This window comes from Capricornis sumatraensis, chromosome 1, assembly GCF_032405125.1.
Source record: "Capricornis sumatraensis isolate serow.1 chromosome 1, serow.2, whole genome shotgun sequence".
In the NCBI taxonomy this organism is placed as follows: Eukaryota; Metazoa; Chordata; class Mammalia; order Artiodactyla; family Bovidae; genus Capricornis; species Capricornis sumatraensis.
This window is the reverse complement of record NC_091069.1, coordinates 250,211,612-250,234,908: the sequence shown is the minus strand read 5'-3', so window position 1 is coordinate 250,234,908 and position 23,297 is coordinate 250,211,612. Positions and strand designations below refer to the sequence as shown.

General features: G+C 55.4%; 1 protein-coding gene across 1 annotated transcript; it reads left to right on the top strand.

Moving 5' to 3' along the window:
* Nucleotides 1-1,407: 1,407 nt before the first annotated feature.
* DNMT3L (DNA methyltransferase 3 like) lies at nt 1,408-15,429 on the top strand. The gene is made up of 12 exons (XM_068969478.1): nt 1,408-1,516; nt 1,915-2,034; nt 2,333-2,377; nt 3,226-3,305; nt 3,380-3,492; nt 4,523-4,694; nt 6,592-6,679; nt 7,773-7,861; nt 9,756-9,831; nt 10,319-10,458; nt 13,603-13,688; nt 15,264-15,429. The coding sequence occupies exons 1-12, from the start codon at nt 1,408-1,410 to the stop codon at nt 15,427-15,429; spliced, it is 1,284 nt and encodes a 427-aa protein (XP_068825579.1).
* The last annotated feature ends 7,868 nt before the right edge of the window (nt 15,430-23,297 follow it).

Sequence of the window (23,297 nt, the reverse complement as noted above, 5' to 3'; positions counted from 1 at the left end):
AATACTTTGGCCACCTCATGCGAAGAGTTGACTCATTGGAAAAGACTCTGATGCTGGGAGGGACTGGGGGCAGGAGGAGAAGGGGACGACAGAGGATGAGATGGCTGGATGGCATCACCGACTCAATGAACGTGAGTTTGAGTGAACTCCGGGAGTTGGTGATGGACAGAGAGGCCTGGTGTGCTGCAATTCATGGGGTGGCAAAGAGTCGGACACAACTGAGCAACTGAACTGAACTGAACTGAACTGATACAATATTCTCGAGGCTAATGAGCCATAGTTTACTAGATGTCCTTGGTTTTCCTCTAAGGTTGTTTTTCTGTCCCATTTAGTCTGATCGTCACGCTTCCTTAGGCTCCTCTTGGGCGTGGCAGTTTCTCGGATTTTTTCTGATGAGCGACACAGTTGTGAAGAGCCCCAGGCAGGTGTGTTGCAGGCTGTCCTGCCCCTGGCATCTTCCGGTGCTTCTCTCATGGGTGGGGGCTGAGTCACAGGTGGGGAGGGAGCCCACAGAGGTGGCACACCATCCTCGTCTCTCCCTATCAGGAGCAGTACTGTCCACTCCACTGACCACTCTGCTGTCAACCTTGACCTTGGCAGGTTTCTCCCTCCAGAGCTACTGCCTGACATCCTGCTGAGGTTTCTATATATATATAATTTATTCATTTGGCTACATCAGGTCTTAGTTGGGGCATGTGGGATCTAGTTCTGTGACCAGGGATAGAACCTGGGCCCCTGCATTGGGAGCCTGGAATCGTAGCGGCTGGATCACTAGGGAAGCACTCATTGAACTTTACACAAGTAAGTCAGGCCACCCAGACCACACCCAAGCAGAAAGGAGGGAACCATGAGCCCTCTCTGAGCCAACTGAGCTTCCTCCCCACTAATTGCCCCTTGGCCCCTCCCACCGCGGCAAACGCCCCCACTCCCGACCATTTATCCCACCCAGAACCTTCACCCTCATTAGGCACCACACCCCTTAGATCCCTAAACCCCACTGAACTCCCTCCCAGCCCTTGCTGCCCCCCTGTGCCCGCCCCCAGCAGAGAATCCTGAGAGCCCTATGCCCCGCCCCTGAGTCCCCCACCCCCGCACTCAGGCCCCATCACTGAGCCTCCTCACTCCGCCCCTCTGAACCCTCCTCTCCCACACGGGTCTTCTCATCCCTCCCCACTGTGAGGATTCTCCTTCCCCTCCCCCTCCCGGGATTCCCTAATCCCCCACCCAGCAGGAGCACCCTCACAGGAGCCCTCCACCCTTCCACCCAACACCCAGTGGCACTGAGGGGTCCCCGCCCTCCCCCGCCCTCCCCCGCCCTCATCCGTACGTCATCCTACGCGCCCCCACCCCAGGAGTCCAGCACCCCGGTTTCCTGCTGATTCTGGAAGAGGTCCCTTCCCAGATTCCATGGCCCTCTCCTCCCCGGGGACGCTGAACCTGGAGACTGTGGATGGCTCGGACCCTGACCCAGCCCTGCTGCCGGATAGGGAGCAATGGCCCCCGCCCTGTGAAATCCGTGAGGCCCTTTTTTCTTCTCAGGAGCCCCCCTGCCTTCAAGAGTTCTTGGAAGAGACCAAAGCTGGATGGGGTCTGGGAGACCCTGGGGTGGCAGGAACATGGGGTGGCTGAGGGGCCCACAGCTGGGGGGGTGCAGACTGAGGAGGTGCCACGGAGGACGTCGGGCCCTGTGAGACCCAAGTGGCCCACCTGATGGGCAACCCCTGAATTCCCCCTCGAGGCTGGTACTCACCACTGACATTCCTGCCCCTCAACACCATCCCCGCCCTGGGTTGGGAGGAGTGAGTGTCACTGTGGGGGGTGGGTAGGGGCTGAATGAGGATTCCAAGATTCCAGGGCTCTGAGATGGAGGCTGATGGGGCACCTTCTCACTCTCTGCTGTCTGTCCTGTCTCCTGGTTTGGTGGCCCCTTGGCTGCTACCCTAGTCCTGGACCCAGAGGCGGAGCACAGTCTGGACATCATCCTAGTGGGTTCCAGCGAACTGTCATCCCCACCATCACCTGGGCCTCGCAGAGGTGAGGGTTCATTTGAGTACTGGGCCCATCACTTGGGATGCCAACTCGAGGCCTGAGCACTGTCCAGGGTTCCCAGCTTCTGGAATAATCAGGCCTCACTCAGGAGCAGGAGGGTCCCACTCCAAGCCTCCCCTACCCCAGCAATCAGCTTGGATGTTTAAATGTCAATTTGAAAGGTAGAGGGGGGAGGGTGGTGCTGGTCCTCTGTGACCTCAAAAGATCGACTTTGAGGCTCCTCTCTTGACCTGTTTGATGTGGGAGACAGGCAGAGGCAGGGACTATGTCTTTTCTTTTCCAGATTTTATTGCATATGAAGTCAAAGTCAACCAGCGAGACATAGAAGGTGAGTGCCACACACCTGGCCAGGCGAAAGGATGTCAGCCCACTCAAGAAGGTTGTCCATCCCTGGAGGAGGGCAGTGGATGCCACTGGTGCCCAGCTTGTATGCCCTCCACCTGCCCTAAAGACCCTGACCTATCACTGAAGGTGTACGCTTCAGTGTCTTAGTATAATCATACATAATGTGCCACCGCCACTGCAGTCTAACTTTGGGGCGTTTTCATCACCTGCACAAGAAACTGTGACTCCACAGTAACTCTTTCTGTATCCCTCCCCTCTTTCAACTCTAGGCAACCACAAATCTACTTTTTTTCTCTATGGATTTGCCTAGCCTGGATCCCCTGCATTTACACATGGATTTTTGGATCAGGCTAGCAATTTCTGCAAAAAAAAAAAAAAGGAAAAAAAAAGCCCAGCTGGAATTTTGAGAGAGATCTGTAGACCAATTTGGGGAGGCTTGCCATTTTAATGGGCTTCCCTGGGTAGCTCAGTGGTAAAGAATCTGCCTGCTAATGCAGGAGATGTGGGTTTGCTCTGTGGGTCAGGAAGATCCCCTGGAGAAGGAAATGGCAACCCACTCCAGTATTCTTGCCTGGGAAATCCCATGGACAGAGGAGCCTGGTGGGTTAGTCTGTGGGGTCGCAAAGACTCGGATATGACTGAGACACACAGCATTTTAACACTCATTAGTCTTCTGATCCACAGACATGGGATGCCCTCCCATCTGAGCTTTCTTTCAAGAGCAGTTTGTGGCTTTCAGGGTACAGGCCTTGCACTTTTTCTGTTGTTGCTAAGTCTGTTGCTCTGTCTGGCGGTGTCATGACGCACATTGACTGTGGGTTTCTGCCTCAGACGTGTGTATCTGCTGTGGAAGTCTCCAGGTGCACACACAGCACCCTCTGTTTGAGGGGGGGATGTGTGCTCCGTGCAAGGTAAGCAGGGAGGCGAGGGTGGCTTCGTGGTGGCCTCAGGGCAGCGTGGGCAGCCTGGCTTTGCCCTCACCAAGGACAAGTTCCTGGACTGCCTCTTCCTGTATGACGACGACGGGTACCAGTCTTACTGCTCCATCTGCTGCGCCGGGGAGACGCTGCTCATCTGCGAGAATCCCGACTGCACCCGGTGAGGCCAGGGGTGTGTGGGATCGGGTCATGAAGGATTGCTGCCCATAAACCTGGGGAACGCCCATCCTTCTGGGCTCTGCATCCCGGAGTGCAAGGGACTTTCCCACCCCACCCCCCCTTCCCCAAAGGATGACTTTCTCCAAAGCTTTCAATTTCCATCTCAAATATTTCATTTGCTGAAGAGCCTTGACCTATGGGAGGGGCTTCCCAGGTGGCGCTAGTAATAAAGAGCCTACCTTCCTGTGAAAGAGAAATAAGAGATGCTGGTTCGATCCCTGGATGGGGAAGATCCTCTGGAGAAGGGCATGGCAACCCACTCCAGTATACTTGCCTGCAGAATCCCACACACAGTGGAGCCTGGCAGGCTATGATCTGTGGGGCCACAAAGAGTCGGACACGACTGAAGTGATTTAGCATGCATGTACGCTTGACCTATGGGAGGGGGTGTCAAAAGCCGTGTGCTTGTGATTTTTCTTTCTGTTTTTATCTCCAAGGCATAGCTGCTCCCTGGATGGTTAAGTAGGACAGTGACAGGACACTCACATGGCCAGGGCCAGGCGGGTGCCTTCGTTCTCCCCTGCTGTGTGCCCAGCTGAGCCTTACTTGCAGTCCGTCCCTCCAGCCCTTCTGGGCCATCCTTGTACTTAAGCTCCCCAACCCCAAACCTGCCCCCCTGTCCCCTCAGTGGGTGCCCCTGCACTTGAGTTCATGGGGAGATCTCACCTGCTTTCTTAGATGCTGAAGTTGGGAGGCGGAGAACAGCTGGCGTAGGGGAGTCTTGAAAACCTGCCACTGTCCGCAGGTCCCCCTGTCCTCTGCGGATGACTGGGGCCCTGTGGCTCTAGGTCCCCCTCCCTCAGCCGCAGCCTTGCCTTGCCTCCCCACCCTGCTGGCTTTGTCTTTCCACCTGTCTTTTCACTCACTCCAGAACAAGGAGCAGGCTCTCTGCTGCCTACTGGGCCACTGGGGTTTCACCTGGCGAGGAGGCAGCATCATTTCTGCCGCTGTGGTTTTCTGTTTGACTCCAGATGCTACTGTTTCGAGTGCGTCGACACCCTGGTTGGCCCCGGGACCTCGGGGAAGGTTCACGCCATGAGCTACTGGGTCTGCTTCCTTTGCCTGCCCTTCCCCCGGAGTGGGCTGCTGCAGAGAAGGAGGAAGTGGCGGACGTGGCTGAAGGCCTTCTATGACCGGGAGGCGGTGAGTGGCAGCTGGGGCTGGAGAATAGAACGGGCGAACAGCCAGCCCTAACTTGGCTCGTTTCCTCCGGCGACTGGTTGCAAAACGCCCATCCGCTCTGCTTATGTGATGAAGTTAAAGGCTTTTGAGCAAATGCACTTTCCTCATCTTCCTCTTTGATAGCAGTGTCCACTAGGTGTCTGTCTCCCACCAGTCCCCTTAGCGCAGCAGCTTTGTTTCTCCCAAGCCTGGGAACCAGGCATTTGTAGGAGGGAGGAGAGGGCCCAGCAAACGTGGGCCTCTGGGCTCAGCAAGTGGGAGCAAATGCCCGGGTGGGATCTCCAAGTCCAGCCCGGACAGCTGGCACAGACATGGGTCCTCTCTGGAATCAAGGCCGGGGCCATGAGCTAAGCAGGAGTGTGGGCTCATCGTAGTAGTTTGAGCTCTGTTCCTCAAACATACACCCAAGTCCTAACCTCCGGTACCTGTGAACATGACCTATTTTGGAAATAAGGTCTTTGCAGATGCAGTTTAGAGAAGGATCTTGAGGTGAGGTCATCCTGGATTGGGGTGACATGAAATGCAGTGATTGGTGTCATCTACCAGGAAGGAGTGGGATAGAGACACACGAAGAGGGGGTGGGGGCTGAGTGACAGGGCAGGGTGGGCACTGACCGGGGCGGCCTGGAGCCTCAGGTTCCTTCTCTGCTCTTCGAGGCTGGCCGGTTCTGGGGAGTCGCTGCACACCTGGCGTTGCTAGGCCAACCATGGGGGCACGTGGTGGCCCCACCACCCTGCACTCCCTGACACTGGATGGAGCAAGTGCCTTCAAGGTGCTTTTCTAAACTAGGCACCTGCCCTCCCCGTAGAGCCTTCTTCAGGTCCATCTTGTGGCAGAAGCCGCCCATCTCTGTGTAAAAGACCCCGAGCCAGCAAACTGCAGGAGGGGTTTCTCACCCAAGGGGTAAGGGGTAGATACTCTGAACCACTGTTACTGCCCCAGGGGAGCAAGGGGAAGGAGGCACGGCTCCTGCAGCTGCCACAGGGAACCAGGACGTGCGTCCCCAAGTGTCTGTCAGGGCTGCGCCTGCACCAGACATGCCCTGCCTTCTCCATGCCCCCAAGAAGCCCAGGACCGCCTGCCCTCTCCCATTGCTTCACTTTTTGCCTGCCTTGGGTGCCGTCCACGTGCTCCAGTCCTGGGCTCAGGGTCTCCTGGGACCCCCACCATCCACTACTTGCAGGCAGCACCACTGCTCAGGCCCGGTTATCCATCCACAGCGCAATGTTATGCTCATAGGAGGCCAAGAAGCCTCCTGGGGGTCGGGGGCTCAGGAGTGCTTGTTTGCTGGATAGATCCACCGCATTCTGCCAGCTGGTGCCCTGCATGGGAGAGAGGGTGTCACTGGACGCCTTCTCGGCTCCTGTCCTCAGCCTGGCCCCTTCGCGCGGAGACACGGCTGCTGGCTTAGGCCTGGCTGGGAGAGGCCCTGCGCTGGTGGCCTTCACGGGTGGTGCCGGTTTACTTCGGGCCTGGGTTCAGAGCCTGCAGAGGGGACAGAGAGGAATCCGGTGTCTCCCACGGCCATGGGCGTTTGGAGTGCCCCAGGTCAGAGACTCTTCCCAAGAAGTACAGGGAAGTGGTTTCTCTAGGGACAGAGTTATCTCCTTTCCCAAGAAATGAGGTCCCGAGCATCTGCCTGCCCTTTGCTGGAGATGCGGTTGGCGGGGGAGGGCAGGAGCCTTGGCCTGGGGGACGGGCCGGATCTTCATGAAGGCCTGGCGGTCAGTGCAGTCAAGGCGGGGCCAGCCCCCTCAGCAGGTGTGCAAGGCCAGAAAGAACTTGTCTTGACACTCATGGGCTCTATGACCAGGCAGTCATCAGAATGTTCTGTTGTTTTTTTTTTTTTTTTTAATAGGAGAATCCCCTTGAGATGTACAAAACTGTGCCTGTGTGGAAGAGAGAGCCCGTCCGGGTGCTATCCCTTTTTGGGGACATCAAGAAAGGTGGGTGCAGTGACACCTGAGGATTCATGCTAGAGGAGGGGTCTGCTTGGAGCGAGACCCACAGGGGACCCAGGTGTGTGTAACGAGGGTGGGGGTGCAAAGGTCCCCAGCGTCACACTCACTGCATGTCTGGGACTGGGGGCCGTTTCCAGGAAGCGAGGGGTGTGCTGTGCAGGAGCACCTGGGGCTCCTTCCTTCAGCTGGGCTGCCTTGGAAAGAAAATTCACATAGCAAGACGGTGGGTGTGAAATGCCACAGTGAGGGCCGTAGGGCCAGCTCTCTGCTAGGACAGCCCTGCCCAGAGCCACTGAGCCTCACACACCTCCACACACCTGGCTCCCTTACTTGCCCCACCCCTTGCCGGGCTCCCTGCACTCTCCGTCTCTACCCAGACTCCCCCATCACCCAGGCAGTCACATGCTGCATTCTAGCCTTGCCTGGGTGTCCTGCTCCTGCGGACCTCCAGCAGACCCCCGCCTGCCGGTACTTTTGGAAACTCTGTGGATTCCTGTGGGCCTAGCAGATGTAAAAGGGATCAGTGAAAATATGTCTGTTAGTCTCTGGCCAAGTGGAATGGGGCCATCTGCCCCGCTCCTGACGCTTGCCAAGGGCCTGGTAGTGTGATCCCGGTGGCCCCGTGTACATCCGTGTTAAGGATCTGGGGGCCGAGACACACAGAGCGCGCATGGCTTCCCTGAAGGAACCCAGGAGTCATGGCCCATGGCCACTCAGCCTTCCAGTCCCTGCCCAGACAGTGCGTTATTTAATTCACAAGATCCTTTCTGGGCTCACCTTCCAGTGGCTCGGCTGCACGCTCTCCGGCAGCCCAGGTGTGTCTCCCGGCCTGACCGGGTGATGTCAGCATGCATCGCCACCACCCAGTGGTTCCCTAACCCAGAGAGTGGCACTGCAGCCTGTAACACATAGCTTGACTTTCTGAAATTAGTGCTTGCTCACCCCATCATGTCGCTGGAAAGATAAAGTCTGCTCGCCATACGATAGCCATACTTTCTGATCAGCCGTTGGCCTTTGATTCCACGTCGGGTCAAAACCCAACGCCAGCCCTCTTATGTCCTCTCGGCTCCCCACCCAGAGCTGACGAGTCTGGGCTTTTTGGAAGATGGTTCTAAGCCGGGAAGATTGAAACATTTGGATGACGTCACCAACGTAGTGAGGAGGGACGTAAGTACTGCCGGCTCCTCCAGGTCCCCGGTGAGGGCAGACTCAGCTCCTCCAGGCCCTTGGTGAGAGCAGACTCGGGGGAAGGGGACAGGGGACCAGGCAGAAAGAGGGGGAGGGGCAGCCCCCTGCAGGGCTGACCTGGGGGGGTCTCACGGGGATCACCCCCACAACAGGGGAGATGAGAGGAGCATGTTTGTGGCCCCCACGCTGCCTGTTCTTGCTGTCCTGAATGTGGCCTGGAAGGGAGGGCCTAAAAGTGACTCAGCCAGCTTGGTCAAGAGCATCCTGGGGTGGGAAAGGGATGGGAAGCCTCCTCTGGGAGCCTCTGCAGGAGGATCTGGGCCCTCGCCGGAGGCCCACACAGCCCCTCACATCGGATTAAGCCTGAGGGGGCAGAGCGCTGGCCACTGCAGGTGGCAGCAAGGAGTCCACTCTGCCCCCAGGGTGCCAGCCAGAGCCTTACAGCTCCGTTCCGCCCCCATCTTGGTCTGACCCAAGGGTGTGTCCAGGGGCCAGCCCTCCTCTCTGGCTGAGCCTGGAGACGCCCCCGCCACCGGTCCATCCCCCTGGGGTCTGCCCTGCCTTGAAGCCCAAAACAGTGTCTGTCTTCTCGCCCCACTGGTCCCATCAGATGTGCCACCAGGGAGCATTTCTGGTCATCATACTTGTCCTAGGCTCCCCAGGCGGGGTCCTGCCTTGAAGGGCAGATGGTCCAGGTGGGGCTGGACAGTGATATGAGGCCTCCCCCCTCAAGCCGCAGAGCTGCAGGACAGAGCAGACGTGGAGGGGCTCTTGCTGGTGCAGTGGAGGGTCTAGATCCCTCCCATGATGAGCTCTGAGTCTCACTGGTGACAGTGACTCCCATGTGTATCGTCATCGCTCGGTCCTGCCAGCGTCCAGTCCTTTTCATGAGGATCGTGACCCAGGCCTTCCTGTAGTGCCACCACCCTGGAGATGGGGCATCCGGCTGCCACTCGCTCCCATGTCTGCACAGTGACATCTGGCTGTCCATGTCTGTGGGTTTCAGGGGATTCAGAGTGCTCGCTGGCGGATTCTTGGGAACAAGGAAGACCTTGCTTCCTTCATGGCATTTCCTTCGTCACAGCAGCCACCAGCCTGCAGACCCTGGCCCCCCAGCTCAAGCTCGCCTCCTCCAGCCCCCTTGCCTCCTCCCTATCCAGACCCCACTCTGTACTCACCCCAGCCTGCAGCCTGCAGTGGAGCCCTGGGATAGAGCCCCTGCTATAGTTGTGCACCTGGTCAGGGGCAGGAGCAGGGGCAGAGCTGGCTGCAGCAGGGCACGTGAGGTGGGGAGCTGGCGTCTGGTGCAGGCTTCTGTCCACTGGTTTGGTGAGGGTCCAGGGAAGCCAAGTCTGCTCTGCACGGGTTGCTGTCACAGAACCAGGCATCCAGTGTTTGGGTCTCATTTATTTTAAGAATGACTTGGGCCGGTGTCTCTGACCCGGGCCCTTGGTCACATGGGAGGGGCACTTGAGCCCCTGGTGGGCTCCACTCAGGAGGGGTTGGGAGGCCTCGGGGTGGGGGTGTTGCTGCAGCGGCCGGAGCAGCTCATGCTCCCACTGTCCACTGACCCATCAGGGGCTCGATGTGTATTTTCCAGCAACACAGGAAATACGCATGAATCTGGGGGCCTGTGTGTCAACCTCCCGGGAGGGTCTTTGAAGGCATGGTACTCAGATTCCCAGGGCCGCCTCCTCCAGATGGAGGAAGTGAGTTGCCCACACCCCCTGACTTACAGAGGGTCTGACCCAGTGGGTTTCACTGCCCTGCCACCCCTTCCATGAGGGTCAGCTTGAATCACATGATTAGACAAACGAGGTGCCCAACCCAGGGGACCGCTTTGCCCTCCTGAGCCACCCCTGTTCTCCTGCAGATAGATGAGTGGGGCCCCTTCGACCTCACCTATGGCTCCACGCCCGCCCTGGGCCACACCTGCGACCATCCCCCAGGTAAGAAACTGCCATCTGCTGGGACTCCAGGGCCTCTTGTCCCCCACTGTCTCCCACACACCCCAGCACTCTTCCGGGAGGGCAGGAATTGCAAACTGTCTGCAACTTTAAAAAAAAAAAACAGCTTTGTTGGAGCATCAGAGTCATGTATCAGTGTCCGTATTCAGTGAGCATGTCCCAGTGGGTCTTGTGTACCCTGTGAAGCCATCACGACAACCACAACGTAAGCCGGTCTGTCACCCCAGGGCGGCCTGGCGCCCCTCCCACCCCGTCTGCTCGGCTGTGTGTCCCTCAGGGGTGGTACCCAGCCCCTCGCACCTGTGCTGTCTTGGTGTCAGGCACATCTTGGCCCTCCAGGCTGTTGGGGGGCAGGCGGCCACAAGGCAGCTGAGGTCTCCCCTCCCCTCTCCCACCGGAGCCCCGCTCTCCTGTCCCGGGCCCCTCCCAGTGGGTGGAGCCCAGACACACCTGCCCGCTCCCTCCACAGGGTGGTACGTGTACCAGTTCCACCGCATCCTGCAGTACGCGAGGCCCCTGCCTGGCAGCCCCCAGCCCTTCTTCTGGATGTTCGTGGACAACCTGGTGCTCACGGAGGAGGACCTGGATGTGGCCACTCGCTTCCTGGAGGTACGTGCAGGTCAGGGCCTCTGCAGGGGACACTAAGGCCCCTTGGTGGGGGCACCACTTAGGTCCCGGCCCTGAGGACTGGTTTCTCAGAATTCATGGGGCCCACGAGGGCTGTCATACCACTGAGGCCCCATCGGTGCCTTCTCGATGCTTTGCTCTGGATTCAGGAAGCTACCATGTCTTTCTCCCCCTACCCAGCTCCGTCTGCACATACACACTCACACACATGTGCACACACTCACACTCACACCCACCCTGGGGAACCAACAGCCTTGCTCTTTCTGTCCTCAGACCCAAGTCCTGGCCTTTAGGCCACTTCTGGACTCAGTGACCTTCTATCCAGGCCTGAGCCGCCCCATGCTTCCCAGCTCGTTTCGCCCCCAGCACAGGGCGGCCCCAGGCCAGGCTGGATGTCCCCTCATCCCAGGACGTCCCCCTGCTGTGCTCCGGTGTTTATAAATTGACAGCAGATGTCTCCCGGACGCCCACTCCCCCCACTCCCGCTGCATTTGCCTTCAGACCCCTCGTCACCTCCAGGACATCTCCACAAACTTGCAAACCTGCCCACAGGCTTTTCTCACTCACCTGTTACCCTGGAAATCGTTCTGCCGGGAAAGTGCCTTTCTCCTTCTTTGTTTTAATTTATGTGTTTTTGTTTTGTTCTATTTGTATGGACATAAAAAATTGCCTTCAACCTGTTTCCAGAAACACACAGTTGGGTGGTTTCTAATCTCTTCCTCTTAAAAACATTGCTACGAGGGGGGATGTCAGTAGGGGTGGATTCCGGAAGAGAGGTTGCGGGATCCATGGGCCGTTTTCAGAGATGCTGCCCCCCACCCCCAGGATGTCTGCATAGCCCCTCTGAAGGCAGAGCTGCTCTTTCCCCTGCCCGCCCACAGGGTGTCCCCAGCTCTCTGCCTTCCTTCCTTGGCTCCAAGTGTCCTTCTGCTCGTCTTTCCTCCTACAAAGCTGGGATTTTTCCAGTCTGTATCTTACTGGTTTTGATTTGTATTCAAGAAACTATCGATCCATCTCGATTGATTTGGCTCCTGTCACCTTATTGGACTACTTTGTGGAGGACAGTGGTTTGCAGTTGATTCAGGTAGACTTCCTAGGCATTTGAGCAGATTATCTGCAAGCTGTGACAGGTTTTTCTTTCCGATTCTGTACCTCGAATTTCACTGTTCCCGCATTTCTCTGGTTTCACGTTGGATCACAGTAGTGGCAGGACATGCCTGCCTGACTCCTAACGTTCACGGAAATGTTCCCAGTGTTTCTCTCCTAGGCTGATGCTGATTTTGAGGTCACAGTTGATAAATTTCACTATCTTAAGGAAATTTCTAGTCATTTCCCTTGATTTCTATTTTTTTGATCCATTTTAATTAAGGATAATTGTGGGATTCTGTCAAATGTTCTTTATGTTCATGGAGATAATTGAATTTATTCTTTAGATCTGTTGTGAAAGTGTTAGTCGCTCAGTTGTATCCAACTCTTTTGACGGATTGCTGAATTCTGGTGAACTGCTTTTCATGTAGGATTTTTGCTTTGACAAGCGCAAGAGAGGTGCGTGTGAGGTTTTTATTGGCTTTGTGCTATTTTTATTGGTTTGGATGCCAATGTTAAGCTTGCTTTGTAAAAATATTTAAAGATTTGACAACGGTGAAATTGTCTGGATTGGTCATTGTCGCCCAGGTTTTAAATGGGAGCAATTCTTGTGTCGGAGAAGGCAATGGCACCCCACTCCAGTACTCTTACCTGGAAAATCCCTTGGATGGAGGAGCCTGGTGGGCTGCAGTCCATGGGGTCGCTAAGAGTCGGACATGACTGAGCGACTTCATTTTCACTTTTCACTTTCATGCATTGGAGAAGGAAATGGCAACCCACTCCAGTGTTCTTGCCTGGAGAATCCCAGGGACAGGGGAGCCTGGAGGGCTGCCGTCTATGGGATCACACAGAGTCGGACATGGCTGAAGCGACTTAGCAGAATTCTTCTGTAGAAACTAATCTGTTAAGATTTCCAATCTTTTCTGAGATCACTTTGGTAAGTTATGTTTTCCCAGAATGCCATCCATTTAAGTAAACTTTAAAATCATTTTCATAGAGTTGAGCAAAGTGTCCTCATGATTCTCTTACTTTCTTCTGCCATCTGTGGTTATTTCTCCTTTTTAGGGAACCTGGAATTTTAAAATACTGGCATGTTACCACATACGAGCAGTCAGGACCAGGCTTGTAAGGTTCCTTGATTATTGAAAAGTCTGTGAATATGTGATCCTGAGTCCAGCCAAAGCCAGCCTGCAAACCTAAGCAGCAGCTGTCAGCAGACGTGGAGGACAGCAAAGATGCTGTCTCTTGACCGTTTTGTGAGCACATTTGGTTGCTCAGTATCAGTCCCGAATCGAAAGTAGGCAGCAAAGAGAACTCACTGTGTGTCCTGTGACTGTTCCCACTTTCCTGTACATCCACATTTCTGCTGATGGCAGGGAACAACTAGACGTGCCAAACCCAGGACTGCCTGTCTCTGCCCTGTACCTAATGGTACATCCTGCTGTGAGCTCTGCTCCCCGCCACGGGTGTGGACACGGGAGAGGCTGACATGCCCAGAAAGGTTCTGCCACCCCGGCTGAGTCTGAGGAGGTGGAGTCCAGGCCGCCGGGGTGCGTGTCGGGAATTGGATGGTCTCTCAGCCCCGTTTCTCCGGCCATGGCTCCCCCAGCCCCTCCTCCCCTGACCTTTCGAGGGAGACTGTGGCCCCAGGATCCAGGTGCTCCCTTGAATCATGAGGCATCAGCCTTTTTGGAAGTCTGCTGTCTGCCCACAAAGCTTCTTATCTGCCGGAGATGACACAGCTCTTGGCTCAGAGATCAAGGAATTCTTTGTCCTTCACGGAATCCACCTCTGCGTGGAGCAGCCGGGGAGTCCCTGGGCATGTGACCTTTGGAAATGAAAAATCTGCTGGTTAAAAGGTCTAAAATAGTAACTCAGTTTTATCCTCATAAGGTGATTTATAAGAAAACAGACGTGCCATGTGAACAGTCTCGACTGGGAGACAGCTTCCGTCCAGGAGGGCTGAGACTGCTCTGGGCGCCTGTGGTGGCTGAGGCCTGTGGGTGCCCCCGGCTCACAGCCCGTGTTCCCATCCCTCAGACTGACCCGGTGACCATCCAGGATGTCCGCGGCAGGACTGTCCAGAACGCCGTGCGCGTGTGGAGCAACATCCCTGCTGTGAAGAGGTACTCCCTGTGCACGTGAGGTCCCTGGAGGCCTGGAAGCACACCGGCTGTGGGCATGTCACCAGGGAACCCAGGGTGGCTGAGGGAGCCGTGCCCAGGCAGCCTCTGTGGCCAGCTTGGGGCTCCCCACAAATTCTGGACAAGCTCAAGGCCAGCGGGCCCCCTTTTCACTTCAGGGACCTCCTCCCCGCTTTCACACTGGTCCTTTCTGAGCAATTCGCCTCTGGACAAACTCCTGGTCGTGAGCCGCCCGGCATGTGTGCCCCAGTCCCCTGTCCCCAAGTTCCGGGCACCTGCCTCGCCCTGCACACCCCCACACCCATGTGAACACACCCAGTCTCTCATAAGCTCACACTCGTCATTCACACACAGAGCACATACTCACACAGGCCCACATTCTCACTCATGTTTCGCCATGCACTTTTGGGCCACACTGAGCTGCTTCTAGCCCCTCAAACAGGTCTGGTTAGGGCCTTCACACACACGCACGTGGACACACACACACACGCCCACACACACGTGCTCATGAAGACACACACAGCCCCCTCTCTGCTCCCGGAACATCCTCAGTACTGTTGATCCCCAGGAACAGCCCCTCGCTGCCCCTGCACACCCCTAGCCCTGGCCCAGCCACCCCACTGCTCCAAGGACACTGCCCTCCCCTCCTGACCCTGCCGCATGCCCTCTCCAGGCCCTAAGGAGAAGGCCATCTCCTCCCCCAAACCTCGTGCATCTGGCCTTTGCCCTTGTCTTGCCTGCATCTTCCAGGGCAGTAAGTCATGTGCCCTCCTCCTGACAGTTTCTGGAAACTTCTCTTTGCCACCTCCCATGCCAGCCTTCTCTCTGCTCACATTGTGGTGCCCACCAGGCCCCCACCCAGGACTGTAGTGGGGGGAGGTGGGCAGCAAGGTGGAGCAGGTTCTTAAAACACTGTCTTTTTGAAGACTTGAGGGTCACCCAGCCTCATCTATGGCATCTCCCCCCACTTCTGGCCCCTGGAGGGAGGTGGTAGGGCCTGGAGGCACACCTGGGCCCCAGAAACACAGCGGGTGCTTCCCCTCAGACCCGTGTTGCCTCAGTAGTGAGCAAGACCTGCCTCACTGGATGTAAGTCCCTGCTGAGTGGCCTCTGGCCAGGCAGTCCAGGGCCTGCAGGTGGCCGTGGTCAGCTTGGGTGCAGTCGAACCCACGGGGAGGCCACGGAATGCTGCTGGACCGGCCTTGCCCACCACCCACCCCCCGCCTCGGTGGGTCTGCTCCACGGTGGCCTTTCCACACGCAAACTGGGACCTGCTGAGCTGGGCCAGTAGTCTGTCCTTGGGAACCCTCTGTGCCCCCGTCTCCAGGGACAGGCTCCTCCCTGGGGGAGGTGGGAGGTGTGGGGGCCATTGTCCCCTACTGCCCAGGACACACCTGTTACCCACCCCCCCACTGGGTGAAACAGTCACAGAGGTTGGGGGCTCTTATAAGCGTGTTTATCTCAGAGACCTCAGGGAGCCTGGCGAGGCTGTACCCCTGGCTTCCAAGGTGTCTGTGGGGTCCCCGGTTGGGCACCGAGCCCCTTTCTCCTTCACAGCAGGCACTCGGCTCTGGTGTCCCAGGAGGAACTCTCCCTACTGGCTCAGGACAGGCAGCGAGTGAAGCCCCTTGCCCAGGGCCCGGCCACGCTGGTGAAGAATTGCTTTCTCCCCCTGAGAGAGTATTTCAAGTATTTTTCAACAGAACTCACTTCCTCTTTATGAATGAGTCATTATACTGTGAAAAAAAAAAAAAAAGACTTTTCCTAGAACAAAGGCAACTTTCCTTACATTGTCTTTATTTTCCTTTTTCAAATTATTATTTTAGTTGCTTAACTTTGGGTTTCCCATGGTTGCTAAAGACCCACCATCACCCTTTGGATCTGGTGGTCCTGCCCCCACTGTGACCTTTGGTGGGAGGAGGTGAAGCCCAGGGTCTAATGGTGGACGAGACCCAGACGTTGTCATGCACCTGTGCTGCCGGAAGCATTTCTGTCCAGCTGAGAAGTTACAAATATATTTATTATGATCGTTACAGGTCTTTTTTTCGTGTTTTTGTGTGTGGTGCTAAGTCGCTCAGTCATGTCTGACTCTTTGTGATCCTATGGACTGTAGCCTGCCGGGCTCCCCTGTCCATGGGCTTCTCCAGGCAAGAATACTGGAGCAGATTTCCATGTCCTTCAAGAGATCTTCTGACCCAGGGATCAAACTCACGTCTCTTATGTCTCCTGCATTGGCACGTGGGTTCTTTACCACTAGCGCCACTTTATCCTGTAGAACGTGGGACGTGTGTGTAAGATGAGCAGGACACGTGCCTATAAGCCCCCGCTGCACCTGTGTTATTCTTACACATAGCCAATGCCTTCATAACTGCCATGTGCCGTGATGGTTAAAACCACCCATCCTGGTGAGAGGCACATGAAACATTCCAAACCTTAGCAAAGCGTGGAATATTTGCTTGGTCAGCAAAGGGAGGACAGGCTGAAGGGAAGCAGTGGAGGCCGAGGCCAGGTCCACTCATGAAGTGTGTGACCTCTGTCCTCCTTAACCCAGAGGGATTTGCTTGTGGAGGCAGGGTCCCTGTCTGCCCTGGGCTCTGGTGAGGACTTTGCAGTCCTGACACAGCTGGCTCCAAACCACATGTGATAAACCCACAAGGGATCTTTCCAGACTAACCAGAAAACCCCCCAAAGAGACCTAGACTCAGATAAGCATGCAGGTTCCGCTTGTCCCAGGGGTCACCCTGCGACTAGGGGCATGCTCGGGATCAGCTGGTGCTGATCAGCTCGGGATCAAGCTGGTGGCTTTTCGAAGAAAGGGGGAGGGCTAAAACGGACTTCTGAAGGGTGTTTTTAAAATATTTTTAAATAGAATGGAAATTGTGATAGTTAATTTCAGTGTTGACTTGGCTACAGCACCCAGACATTTGTTCAGACGTTAACCTGGAGGTTTCTGTGAAAGGATTTCTGGGTTAGGTTGACACTGGTGGACTTTGAGTAAAGCAGGCAGTTCTTCACAAGGCAGGTGGGCATTGTGGTCTGAATGTCTGTGACCCATAATTCACTGTTGACCCTAACCCAAGTTGGCCTCCAAGGTGATGGTGTTAGGAGGTGGGGCCTTTGAGAGGTGACCCTAAGATGGGATTAGTGATGTGAAGTTGCTCAGTGATGTACAACTCTTTGAGACCCTATGGACTGCAGCTCGCCAGGCTCCTCCATCCATGGGATTTTCCAGGCAAGGAAACTAGAGTGAGTTGCCATTTCCTTCTCCAGGGGATCTTCCTGACCCAGGGATCCAACTCAGGTCTCTTGCATTGCAGGCAGACTCTTCTCAGTCTGAGCTACCAGGGAATCCCCCAAGATGGGGTTAGTGCCCTTACAAAAGAGGCCCCAGGGAGCTCTCTCACCCACCGCTGCCCGTGTGACTAAGAAGTGTGTGACCAGGGAAAAGGCCCTCACCTGACCCTCCAGGTACCTGATCCACCACTTCCAGCCCCCAGCACTGTGAGCAGGATGTTTGTGTTGTTTGCAAGCTGCCCAGTATGTGGGATTTCACCATAGTGGCCCCATCAGACTGGGACAAGGGGCGACTCCTGAGCCATCAAAAGCCTAACATCCCCTGAGCAAGAAGGCTGGCCAGCTCACCCTGCAGAATGAGGGTTCATCAGGCCTTCATAATTACAGGAGCCAATTCCTTGAAATCAATTCTCTCTCTCTCTCTCTCTCTACACACACACACACACACACACACACACACACACACACACACACACACACACACACACAGCCCTAGCTGACACAGACATCCTCATCTTCATGAAGACCTTCTCTCCAAGCTGGCAGGAGGACAATCCTGGACTCTGATGTCACAGGTCTCCTGTTCAGGGGCTAAAGATTTGTAATGAAACTAAGGTCATGCAGGCCCAGAAAACACGGAGGGCCAGTAGGGACAGGAGCATCGAGCACAGGTGAGACACTTGGGGAGGCCAAGCTCTGGGTCCAAGCCAGGACAGGTCTGGTGACAGCTGTTTGCCAGCAGGCTGACTCCAGCTGCTTCCACCCAAAGCAGCCGGTGCTGAGAGAGCTGACCTGCCAGTGTCTGCTCTCCTCCTGCTGCCAGGCAGGGGCCCAGAGCCTCTCAAAGCAGCTTTACATCTTTGGCTTTTTCTCAAACACCTTAAAATTCTAAAAATATTTAATCCCAATTACAGGGGCCCCTTGTGACCGCCCTGTGGTCAGCTGAACAATGACCTGCAAAAGATGTCCCTGTCTGAAAGCCCAGAACCTGTGAATATCAACTTATATGGCAAAAGGGGACTTGGCCGAGGTGAGGAGGTGGAGACAGGGAGATCAGGCTGAATTGTGTGTGATCCTGAAGGTCCTGGTTAGGGGAGGCAGAAGAGACCTGATCCCGTTCAGAGGACAAGGCTGTGGCCCCGGGGGCAGAGCGAGCTGAGAGCCCAATGGGCCCGGAGCCCCTCAAGGATGACTGGTTCGGGCAACCAGCCCCCAGAACTGGATAGGAGGCTGCATTTCTGTTGTTTTATGCCCCCACTTGGTGGAAGTGGGGTCCTGCTTCCGAGTCTGCCCCCAGAGCCTCGGATCCTTCTTGGTTCCTATGCCTAGACAACCTTATGGGGGCTTCTCTCTCCAACCCCTGACTCCCACCCCAAATGCCTGAGAAACAGTCACAGTGAAGGGGAAGAGAGGAAAACCTTACCTCCCCTACAGGAAGCCTCCTGAGGGCCGTTTGTGTGTGTCCGTTTGTCTTGAAATCCTCCGTGCAAAACCCACGTGTGGGTCCTGGTGTGTATGCTCTGTGTGTTCATTCACGATTCCTCAAGGCTATCCCCACCTCACAAATGGGAATCACAGGCACAGTGGATTTAAGTAACTTGCCGAACATCACTCTGCTCCTGAGGAGCACTTGCCAGTCTGAGGTTCCTGGGACTGGTCTTTTGCCCACTCCAGGGGCGCCCCTGCCCCACTGCCCTGAGAAGCTTAGATGCCCCCTTCCAACCTGGCTGCACTCCCTACCCTTGTCTCCCTGCTCAACCAACAGCGCGTTCCTTCGGCCTGGGGTCCCCACACTCTGGTGGGCCTGGCAGCAACACTTGGTCTTCTGGGGTCTGGCATGGAGGGCTGCCAGAGCCTGCCACCAGTGCCCAGCAGCTGCCAACTCGAGGGTGTCAGCCCCTTGAAGCCCACTGTGTTTCCTCCTCCGCAGCCCTGGGGCAGTAAACGGGAGGCATTGAAGGGCTGCGCTCCAGACACCGACTGGGCACCTTCGCTTCCCGGGTCCACGTGAGCAGGCACCCTCCGAGGGAGACTATAACCGAGGGGGGCTTGACCTGGTGCTCTCCAACAATCTGAGGTTGCAGTGGGGTCCACCGCTCCCGCTCCTGCTCCCGCTCCCTGCGGGTAGAGGCAGCATCCTACTGGGAGCCAGGTAGTGGGAGGAGAACCCAGCCGTCAGCCAATCAGTGCAGCGCAGCCCTCCGCCTGTCCAATCAGAGAGAGCCCCGGGATTTGCGGGCGGGGTTGGACCCGGGAAGGTGGGAAGCAGCGCCGCAGACGGTCCGTTGTCTCTTCCTCCTCACCCGTGGGTGATGCTGGGGCTGGCTTTCCGCAAACGCTGTTCTCCTTTACCAGCTGTTGGGGGAGAGGATCAAAGGCCACCGATATCATGCCCCCCCACCCAGCCGCACTAGGCCTGACGCGGTGCTCACTCCCATCATCAAGTGTCCCGCTAAGTGTGTTGTAGAGGCAGCGCTGGTTTTCTGGCTCTGACAATGGAAAGCGTCCTGAGACCCTGTTTCTGATTTGATTCATGCCCACGGCCAGCTCTCCTGGCCAAATCTTACCTTTCCTCCTGGCTCCCATTTTCAGCCCCTTCAGGACGTCCCCCACCCAGGTTCAGACTGTCTGTGCCCTCACTGGACACCTGACCAGGAGCCCTGGCCAGGACCCCTGTCCCTTCTTTGCTCCTGACCACAGAAAAGGGAGGGTGAATCTTCCTTGGCCTCTTTAAATCCTCCACCCCAGTCTCCCAGCCTGACCTGGGAGGAGTGAAGCCCCTGGGCTCTAGGCCTGCAGGCCTCTCTCCCTGGCCACCTGCAACCCCCACCCTCTCATCCCACCTCCCAGCCCATCTCTTTTACTTCTTTGTCTTGTTTGTTCTTGTCTCCAGAGAAGTGATCGCTTCCACCAGGCAGAGATTCTCTTGTTTTAAGCTTTTACCGTTAGTGCTTACACAGGCCATGGTAGGTGGGCCTTACACCCTCCCTCTCCTACCCCCCTCCAAAGGCAAGCCTCAGCATCCGCATCAGGCCTAGTGCGGCTGGAGGGGGCATGATATCCTGCAGCCAGGGCAGCAGGACACACCCCTCCTTCCTGCTCCATCCAAGACATGACCCTCTGGACCTGAGGCAGGTGCCTAGGAGCTCAGGTCCTTCCAGGGATGCCCAGCAGAGAGGGAACCTGTTCCCTCATGGCTTCATCCCCTCACCTCATTGGCATCTACCTGCCCTGTGCAGAAGGAGAGAGAGGGAGCACTGACTCAGCTGGGACTCCCAGAGGGAGGCCAAGTTGACTGGGAGGGGTGAGGAAGGAATAAACAGAGTGTTTGTCCTTAGCACGGGGCTCTGGGGCTCCCCCAGTGTTACCAGAAAACAAGAGCATCAAGTCCCACAGGCTTGGAGGAGCAAAGACTGAACAACTTTCCACAAGGTGGGCTTCTCAGAGTCTTTAATGTGTAAACATGCAAAGTCTTTAATTCAGACTTAAATTGAAAAAAGTAGAGAAAACCACTAAAGCATTCAGGTATGACCTAAATCAAATCCCTTACAATTATACAGTGGAAATGACAAATAATTCAAGGGATTAGATCTGCTATATAGAGTGCCTGAAGAACTATGGATGGAGGTTCATAACATTGTACAGGAGTGCAAGATGAAAACCATCCCCAAGGGAAAAAAATGCAAAAAGGTAAAATGGCTGTCTGAGGAGGTCTTTCAAATAGCTGAGAAAAGAAGAGAAGTGAAAGGCAAAGAAGTAAAGGAAAGATATATCCATCTGAATGCAGAGTTCCAAAGAATAGCAAGGAGAGATAAGAAACCCTTTCTAAATGATCAATGGAAAGAAATAGAGGAAAGCAATAGAATGGGAAAGACTAGAGATCTCTTCAAGAAAATTAAAGATAGCAAGGAAACATTTCATGCTAAATGGGCTTACTAAAGGACAGAAATGGTATGAACCTAACAGAAGCAGGATATAAGAAGAGGTGTCAAGATATTAAGAACAATACAAGAAATATCTTAATGACCCAGATAACCACCATCAATCACCTAGAACCAGACTTCCTGGAGCCTTGGGAAGCATCACTATGAACAAAGCTAGTGGAGGTGATGGGATTCCAGCTGAGCTATTTCAAATCCTAAAAGATGATGCTGTGAAAGTGCTGCACTCAATATGCCAGCAAACTTGGAAAATTCAGCAGTGGCCACAGGACTGGAAAAGGTCAGTTTTCATTCCAATCCCAAAGAATGCTCAAACTACCACACAATTGCACTCATCTCATATCTAGCAAAGTAATGCTCAAAATTCTCCAAGCCAGGCGTCAGCAGTACGTGAACTGAGACTTTCAGATGTTCAAGCTGGATTTAGGAAAGGCAGAGGAACCAGAGATCAAATTGCCAACATCCACAGAAGCAAGAGAGTTCCAGAAAAACATCTATTTCTGCTTCGTTGACTATGCTAAATAAAACCTTTGACTGTGTGGATCACAAAAAACTGGGGAAAATTCTTCAAGAGATTGGAATACCAGACCACCTTACCTGCCTCCTGAGAAATTTGTATGCAGGTCAAGAAGCAAGAGTTAGAACTGGACATGGAACAACGGGCTGGTTCCAAATTGAGAAAGGAGTATAACAAGGCTGTATATTGTCACCCTGCTTATTTGACTTCTATGCAGAGTACATCAAGTGAAATGCCAAGCTGAATAGAGCACAAGTTGGAATCAAGATTGCTGGGGGAAATATCAATAACCTCAGATATACAGATGACACCACCTTTACAGCAGAAAGTGAAAAGGAACTAAAGAGCCTCTTGATGAAAGTGAAAGCTGGCTGAAAACTCAACATTCAAAAAACTAAGATCATGGCATCTGGTCCCATCACTTCATGGCAAATATGGGGATACAGGGAGAGACTTTATTTCCTTGGTCTCCAAAATCACTGCAGATGGTGACTGCAGCTATGAAATTAAAAGATGCTTGCTTCTTGGAAGAAAAGCTATGACAAATCTAGACAGCATATTAAAAAGCAGAGATATTACTTTACCGACAAAGGTCTGTATAGTCAAAGCTATGGTTTTCCCAATAGTCATGTGTGGATGTGAGAGTTGGACCATAAAGAAAGCTGAGTGCTGAAGAATTGGTACTTTTGAACTGTGGAGTCGAAGAAGACTCTTGAGAATCCCTTGGACAGCAAGTGGATAAAACCAGTCAATTCTAAAGGAAATCAGTCCTGAATATTCATTGGAAGGACTGATGGTGAAGCTGAAGCTCCAATACTTTGACCACCTGATAGGAAGAGCTGACTCATTAGAAAAGACCCTGATGCTGGGAAAGATTGAAGGCAGGAGGAGAAGGGGACGACAAATGATGAGATGGTTGGATGCCATCACCGACTCGATGGACATGAGTTTGAGCAAGCTCCAGGAGTTGGTGATGGACAGGGAAGCCTGGTGTGCTACAGTCCATGGGATCGCAAAGGGTCAGACAAGACTGAGCGACTGAACTGAACTGAGTGCTGCGGCAGGTGGCCCAGGATGGAGGAAGGACAGAGGAGCCAGACTGGGAGGCGGGGCAGGGGGTGACCCAGGACTGGGCTGGAAGAGGAGCCTGCCAGCCTGCCTTCTGCCTTCCGGCCACTCGTTCATTCGTTCCTGAGCAGTCGTGGAGCTGTCACTTCACCTCGCCCTGGAGGAGCTGACTGGGTTCCGAGAGGGGGAAGGAGGGCGGGAGACTGACACCCAGGCCCCCCGCCAGGCCCTCAGGGCGCAGGGGTGGGGCAGCCGGCGTGCGCCGGCGGAAGCTGGGCGCTTGGGGGCGCGGACGTTCTGTGCGAGTTGGGGGACAGCATTTAGCCTCCCTTCAGCCAGGCAAGTGCTCCCACAGCGGCCTTGGCCGCCCTCCTCCATGGGGCCTTCCCTGTCCTCAACTTGCCGGGCCTGGAGCCCCCGGCCTGCTACCCTCGGGGCCCGACTTGCACTGTTGCCTGGGAAGGGCTTAACTTTCGTGAGTCAGTGTCCACGCTTCGGTTCCCACAGCTCCGGGCAGACACAGTGGGAGGGGCCAAGGGCGGGGCCAAGGGCGGGGCCAGGCTGATCTCTGGCTGGCGCTCAGCCCCCGACCCGCTCAGCTCCCAGAGCCTCAGAGGCGCGGCGGGAGCTCGGCTGGTGTTGGCCGGCCGCTCCGAGGGCTCCCGCGGCCCGAGGTCGCCCGTGCTCGGAGTTCTCCCGCCGCCCGAGACCTCCCTCTGGCTGCGGTCTCTAGCGCCCCGAGATCTCCGGGGCGGGCCGGGGTCTCCGCCC